Source organism: Otolemur garnettii, unplaced genomic scaffold (assembly GCF_000181295.1).
Source record: "Otolemur garnettii isolate 467f Iridium unplaced genomic scaffold, OtoGar3 scaffold00052, whole genome shotgun sequence".
Classification (NCBI taxonomy): Eukaryota; Metazoa; Chordata; class Mammalia; order Primates; family Galagidae; genus Otolemur; species Otolemur garnettii.
Window position 1 is genome coordinate 7,145,322 of NW_003852447.1, and position 7,662 is coordinate 7,152,983.

Consider the following 7,662-nt stretch of genomic DNA (forward strand, 5'->3'; position numbering starts at 1 on the left):
GCCACCTTAGGTGTATGTGGCTGGCGCCTTAGCCGCTTGAGCCACAGGCGCCGAGCCGTGCATTTTGTTGATAAAGTAGATTGACCAAGTTTTTAAGTTTCACAGAGTTGATGAATGCAGAGCCTCTGTGAAATAATTTTTGGAATCAAGTAGAATATCCAAAATTATCTTCTTAGTTTATTATTGAGCTCATCAAAAATAGTAAGTTCTTCAGTATTCAAACACCATTGATACAGAGTTCTAATTTCAGTTTACTTATTATTAGTTAGAGATGATTATAGTTTAAAGTTGGACATACTGTCAAGTTTTTTTTTCTTGAAAGAAAAAGTTTCCAAAAAAATATTTCTTTGAATGCTACTTGTCTGCAGGTGATTGGATGTGTCCTGTTAATAAAGGAGATGATAAGAAAAAGAAAGATACAAATAAAGATGAAGAAGAATGTAATGAGCCCAAAGGAGATCCAGAAATGGCACCTATATACTTGAAAAGGTTGTTGCCAGTGTTTGCACAGACTTTTCAACAAACGATGTTGCCTTCAATAAGGTACTTATTCATACTGTTTTGTATTAGTTTAAATTATACCAATTAGATGGATTTATTTATCTCCCTTTCTCAGAAAGATTTAAGGTTTATTTTAGTAATGAAAAGGTGTATAGTAAGAATAAAAATTAGATTTGAAGTAGAAAAGTCATACACTGGCAGTGTCCGTAGCTCAGTGGGTAGTGTGCCAGCCACATACACCCAGGCTTGTGGGTTCAAACTGGCCCAGGCCAGCTAAACAGCTGTAACAAAAAAAAAAAAAAAAATAGCTGAGCATTGTGGCGGGCCATCTATAGTCCCAACTACGTGGGAGACTGAGGCAAGAGCATGGCTTAAACTCAAGAGTTTGAGGTTGCTGTGAGCTGTGATGCCATGGCACTCTACCAAGGGTGTCATAGTGAGATTCTGTCTCAAAAAAAAAAAAGGTGGCGGCACCTGTGGCTCAGTGAGTAGGGCGCCAGCCCCATATACTCAGGGTGGCAGGTTCAAACCTGGCCCCTGCCAAACTGCAACAAAAAATAGCTGGGCGTTGTGGCTGGCATCTAAAGTCCCAGCTACTCGGGAGGCTGAGGTAAGAGAATCACCTAAGCCCAGGAGTTGGAGGTTGCTTTGAGCTGTGATGCCACAGCATTCTACCAAGGGCAATAAAGCGAGACACTTGTCTCTTAAAAAAAAAAAAAAAAACAATAAAGAAAAGTCATATCCTTTCTTCTGATGATCTGCCTAAAGAGAAAGGGTTTAGAAAATCAAGAGGGGCTCGGTGCCTGTGGCTCAAGTGGCTAAGGTGGTGGGTTCGAATCCAGCCTGGGCCCACCATATAACAATGATGCTGCAACCAAAAAATAGCCGGGCGTTGTGGCGGGCACCTGTGGTCCCAGCCACTTGGGAGGCGGAGGCAGGAGACTCGCTTGAGCCCTGGAGTTGGAGGTTGTTCTGAGCTGTGATGTCACAGCACTCTACCGGGGGGGGGGGGTGGGTGGGGGAAGAAAAGAAAGAGGAGTGGATTTCTTTCTTTCTTTCTTTTATTTATTTATTTTTTTAGCGAGACAAGTGTCTCACTTTGTTCCCCTCTTGCCTCAGCCTCCCAAGTAGCTGGGACTCCTGGTACCTGCCACAATGCCCAGCTATTTATTGTTGCAGTTTGGCTGGGACTGGGTTTGAACCTGCCACCCTCAGTATATGGGGCTGGCGCCCTACTCATTGAGCCACAGGTGCCACCCAAGAGGACTGGATTTCTAACACATTTTCTGCAGCTCCCTGAGTATTAACTCTCTAGAGAATTTTTGATAAGTATAGCAAATATTTATTGAGATTTATGGAGGCCATTTTGTAAGGTGGCCACTAGAGGAGTTATACCGATGATTTTTATTTTTTTATATATATATATATATATAATTGTTTATATGTTATTTGTGTATGTATATATAAAACATATATGTATTTTTAAAGATAGAGGCTTGCTATGTTGCCCAGGCTGGTCTCTAACTCCTGGGCTCAGTGATCCTCCCACTTCAGCCTCACAGTGCTTGAGAATTTTAAATATATATATATATATATTTATGTATTTTTTTTTTTTTTTTTTTGAGACAGAGTCTCAAGCTGTCACCCTGGGTAGAGTGCTATGGCGTCACAGCTCACAGCAACCTCCAACTCTTGGGCTTAAGCGATTCTCTTGCCTCAACCTCCCAACTAGCTGGGACTACAGGTGTCTGCCATAACACCTTGGTTGAGGTTGTTGTTGTTGTTTGGCAGGCCCCAGCTGGATTTGAACCGGCCAGCTCTGGTGTACATGGCTGTCACCCTAGCCTCTTGAGCTACAGGTGCTGAGCCTAATTGCCTTTTTTGAATCAGTTTGCTGGCATGGATATAGGATGTAGTACTCAAACACACTAAGTGTATGTAAAAGTGGTTAGGCTCTTAGATTCAAGAACCCCTCTGTGCTGATGCGATATGAAAAAAGGTTTTATAAAACATGCTATTTCTAATAGAATAGACTACAAGCTAAGTGTTCACAGTTTACTTTATGAAATAGTATTAGGAAACTTTTATGGTGTACTGAGTAAGAGATGAGTTTGAGGGTGGCGCCTGTGGCTTAAAGGTTAGGGTGCCGGCCCCCTATACCGGGGGTGGCAAATTCAAACCCGGGCCCTGCCAAAAACTGCAAAGAAAAAAAAAAAGATGAGTTTGAGTTTAGGCTTTGTTATTTTTTTAGCTCTGTGACCTTAGTAGACTGATTTAACTTTTTTTGTCTCAGTATCTTCACCTATAAATCTGAGATAGTAAAACTTACCTCATAGACATTTGTGTGAATTAAATGAGTTATAGTGTTTTATAAGTACATAAAACCATTCTTGGCTTAGGATGGCTCAGTATAAGATAGTGATAATGTGTAAATATTCTTACTACTGTTAGTTGAATTGAAATAACAGTATAACACTATTAGGCATAAATATTAATTTTTTACGATTGAAAATTAATACTCACTAAGAAAACTGGAAGTAACCAATTCTGTTAGGACAGTTTGTCCTCTCTGTCCACCTATCATTTTCTTTCATGTACTTGAATTTGTAATAGAATATAAAACCTAATTAAAGAAAATATAATGTTATGAATTCAACTAGAGGTAATACCTAGAAACTCTGCTGTAGAAATAACAGCTGTGTCAGATGCCTCTCTAGGGTGTTAGTTGCAATTTTTGCCTTTTCATTCTTCCATCCTCAAGATACTTAGATGCTTAGAAAATATTTCTTAAATGAATTGCTTTTTGGCTCTTTATAATAGACTAGTCTGGTTTTACTCTGTTACAATTTAAATGTATATGGATAAATTTTTATTTTAAAAGAACAGGGTACATGCTATAAAATTGAGGTAAGTTTGTGTGACTATCAAATGTGCCCTATTTTCTAAGCAAAGCAATAGGGAGGGAAAGGAGGCATGCCAACTTGATAACACTGGGAATACTTTGGGGCATGCGATTATTAGGATCTCTTATTTTTGTTTACATGAGAACATATTGACAAAGAACAAAAGTAATACTTTAATTCAAAATTTATTTTTCTTTTTTCTTTTCTTTTCTTTTTTTTTTTTTTTGAGACAGAGTCTCACTGTGTTGCTCTTGGTAGAGTGCTGTGGTGTCACAGCTCACAGCAGCCACCAGCTCTTGGGCTTAGGTGATTCTCTTGCCTCAGCCTCTAAAGTAGCTGGGACTACAGGTGCCTGCCACATCACCTGGCTATTTTTTTGTTGCAGTGGTGATTGTTTAGCTGGCCTGGGCCAGGTTTAACCCGCCAGCCTTGGTGTATGTGACTGGTGCAGTTGTACTATGGGCATTAAGCCCAAAATTTATTTTTCATGTGGACTAACTAGGCATTTTATATTCTTTGTATTTTGTGTTATAGGAAGTATAGTTTAGTTACAATTTATGTAACTTATTTTGCTTAGTAATCACATTACTTTTTACTTCATTTTTGAAAATTATCGTGGCATATTAACATTCATATTGGTTAATGTAAAATGGAAATACCACATTTAAGGAAATTATAAAAAGTTAGTTTTGATGAGCCCAATATATTAATAATAGAAAATAAATGAAATTACCACAAAAATGAACATAAATTATAGTGATAGTATTGAGTCTTAATTTTTTATATTTAAGTGTACATTTTTAGCAAAATGTATAAAACTTAGTGTTGGATGCTTTAGTTTTTATTAATTCATGCATTTTGGTTTATTTTGCATCTTTATTTGGCTTCATAAAATCCTTTTTTTACTTTCCAAGGAAAGCAAGTCTTGCTCTAATTCGAAAAATGATTCATTTTTGCTCTGAAGCACTGTTAAAAGAAGTTTGTGATTCTGACGTTGGTCACAATTTACCTACAGTATTGGTGGAAATCACTGCAACTGTCCTTGATCAAGAGGTCAGTTTCTTTTCTTTTTAAAACTCTTGTAGCAATTGTTTTACTCTAATTTTGGTAAATTATTTTCTCTGGAAATTATTGCAACTAAACTCACTTTGTTTTCCATTTTTTCTTCCTTGCTATTATGTACTTTCTTTTTCTTCTCCCCCAGGATGATGATGATGGCCACTTGCTGGCTTTGCAGATTATAAGAGATTTAGTAGATAAAGGTGGTGATATTTTTTTGGATCAGCTGGCCAGACTTGGTGTAATTAGCAAAGTGTCAACTTTGGCAGGTCCTTCCTCTGATGATGAGAATGAAGAGGAATCAAAACCAGAAAAAGTGAGTGGTCTTAATTATAGAAATACTAAGAACAGGGTTTCTTTTGAGGAAATTTGGTTTTAATTTATGATGATTTTTGTGAAAATAATAGCAACATGAAATAGTGCTTGTAGTTTTTTAAATTGGTCAGTTTTCTTTTACAAAATTTTATTGATACACGAGTATAACTAAAGAATGTTAGAATATCCTATCCAAATCGACTGGTTACTAACATTTTGCCCCATTTGCTTTATTATTTTTTTAGATAGTTATTTGTATGTACATTTATAAAAATATAATTTGAAGTTGGGCACAGTGGTTCATGCCTGTAATCCTAGCACTTTAGGAGACTGAGGCCAGAGAATTGCTTGAAGCCAGGATTTCAAGACCAGCCTGAGGAAAGAACAAGACCCTGACTCTACAGGAAATAGAAAAATTAGCCAGGTGTAGTGGTGTGCCCCTGTGGTCCCTTTGGCTTAGGAGGCTGAGACAGAAGGACTACTTTAGCTGAGGTGATGGGGTGGTGAACTGTGATAATGGTCCTGCACTCTAGTCCAGATGACAGAGCAAGACCTTATCTCCACAAAACAAACAAACAAATAAAAAAAAACAAACCCAAAACTCAAAAATTATTTTACAGTTAAGGTAGATATAGAGTACCCCTTTTTATACCTAAATACCTCCCCCAAAAGCCAGGACTTTTTCTTATAAGGTCCTAGTATGCAGGCAGAATGGGGACCAAAGACCTCATTCTTGGTAAGGGAAAAAAAAAACCCAGTGAAAGGGGAAAACAAAAAAGTAAGCTAAGCAAGGCACAACAAAGGAAAGTCATCTAGTTTACCTTTAAACCAGCCACTGCTAAATTTATCTGAGCAAGTTTCCCACTTTTCCTAGAAGCCTGGCCCTTAGGGGATACAGCTTAGTAACACCCCTGCTGGGTCTGTATGCACTCTAAAGGAATAATGGCCACAGAGGAAAGCTGTGTGCAAGGCCTGGCAAGAAACATTAAACTAGGTTGTCTCTTGCCCAGTTAATGGTCAAAGCAAATACCCATTGTGGAGATGAGTATTTGGCTGGGGCAGAGAGATCAAGGGAACAACAGCTCCAGCCTTGAAATATGGGTAGGAGAGCTCACATCCCTTATCCCAGAGGAAGACCTTCTGTAGTGGTGATGAGAGGAAAATTCCTCTTTCCCACCAATTCTTTAAAGGAGATTAATGCCAGTGGCATTTTACTCTTCAGTGAACTAGAGGGTATTAACAGCCCCCCCACCCCTGACCCTCCCAAGGAATCCATGTGTGACCACAGACAGGAGGCTGTCCTCACACAAGGCTCAGGTTCTGGATTTCTCAAGACTACTCAGACCCTCCAAATTAATGGTTATAGAAATAATAGGAGCTGATATGCTTACTCAGAGAAACTGCTGACATCTTTTTCCCTTCCTCAGCTTACTCTATAGGCCAAAGAGCAATTAGCTTGCAAGAAAAGCAGAGTGGAACTGACACTTGGGGCCACCCACCGGAACCCCACAAACAGGCAGTGGTCCCCTGTGCTCCCACCTTTGGAAATTCTATTCTCTGTGTCTTGTCTCTCTCTGTTGTTTCCAACTTAACGTTTCTTCGGAGGGTCACTGCCAGATCCACAGGTCTTTTTTTTTTGGGAGACAGAGCCTCAAGCCGTCATCCTGGGTAGAGTGCTGTGGCATAGCTCACAGCAACCTGCAACTCCTGGGCTTAAGTGAATCTCCTGCCTCTGCCTCCCAAGTAGCTAGGACTGCAGGCACCCACCACAGTGCCTGGCTATTTTTTTGGTTGCAGCTGTCATTGTTTGGCAGGCCAGGCTGGATTCTAACCCGCCAGCTCAGGTGTATGTGGCTGGTGCCTTAGCTGCTTGAGCCACAGGCGCCGACCCAGATCCACAGGTCTTAATGGATCCTGCCCCCGGGGTGGGACCCCAGCACTAGTACAATACCAAAATTTGGACTAATCAGAAAATGTAATATTTAGGTAAAGCTGATATGTAATCCAGAGACCATATTCCAGTTTTGCCTTTATTCTTAATAACTTTTTTTTTTTCTGGTCCAGAGTGTAATATAAGAACCCACATTATCTTAGTTATCAAAATCCTGAGAACCTACAACAGTTTGCAGTTTTCTTTTTCTTTTGTAGCCTTTGTATTGAAGATAAACCAGTTAATTTGTACAATGAGCTTCACTTGGTGTTAATGTCATGTTTCTTTGTAACTAGATTCAGGTAATGAGTTTTAGCGGGAATAATATAGAGGTGATATGTCTTTCCTTGGTGCATAATCTCCTTTCTTAGAGGTACATGCTGTCTGTTTGCCCTGTTGCCAGTGATGTTAACTTGGATCACTTGTTATGTTTATCTTTACCAGGTTTCTCTGCTATAAAGTTACTGTTTTTCCTTTTGTAATTAATAAGTAATTTGTAGGAGTATAATTTGGGACTATTTACATACTACCAAATTATATTCTTATTAAATTTTACCTACTAGTTTCAATATTCATGGATAACTAACTCTTTTCCTTAGCCTGCAAATTTAAAACATGCCTTACCCATTCTTTACTGTCATCAAGACTTATTCCTAACATTTAGTGAGTATCTCTTAGTATATATTAATGACTAAGCAGTGACATTTTTAGAAAAATGGTAGAGTATGAGTTGTAATTGTAGAATCCTGACAGGTGAAAGAGCATGTATATGTATTTTCTAAGTCTGATTGTCAGAATTACTAGGGGATTTAACAAAAAACAAAACATAATACAGTATCTTAGCTCATCTTCTGGAATTCTTTTACTGAAGAAATAGGTTACAGCAATCCCAAGCAAATCCCAGCAGTCTTTTTATAGAAATTAACAAGCAGATTCTAAAAAATTTTTTTTTTT

At 38.6% G+C, this 7,662-nt stretch overlaps 1 protein-coding gene across 1 annotated transcript in view; it reads left to right on the plus strand.

Moving 5' to 3' along the window:
* HECTD1 (HECT domain E3 ubiquitin protein ligase 1) overlaps positions 1 to 7,662 on the plus strand; it is a 112,183-nt gene that overhangs the window by 45,448 nt on the left and 59,073 nt on the right. Inside the window, exons 10-12 of the mRNA XM_023514398.1 lie at positions 369 to 543; positions 4,319 to 4,457; positions 4,609 to 4,779. Of these exons, the coding sequence (XP_023370166.1) occupies positions 369 to 543; positions 4,319 to 4,457; positions 4,609 to 4,779 (485 nt within the window). The remainder of the gene's footprint in view (positions 1 to 368; positions 544 to 4,318; positions 4,458 to 4,608; positions 4,780 to 7,662) is intronic.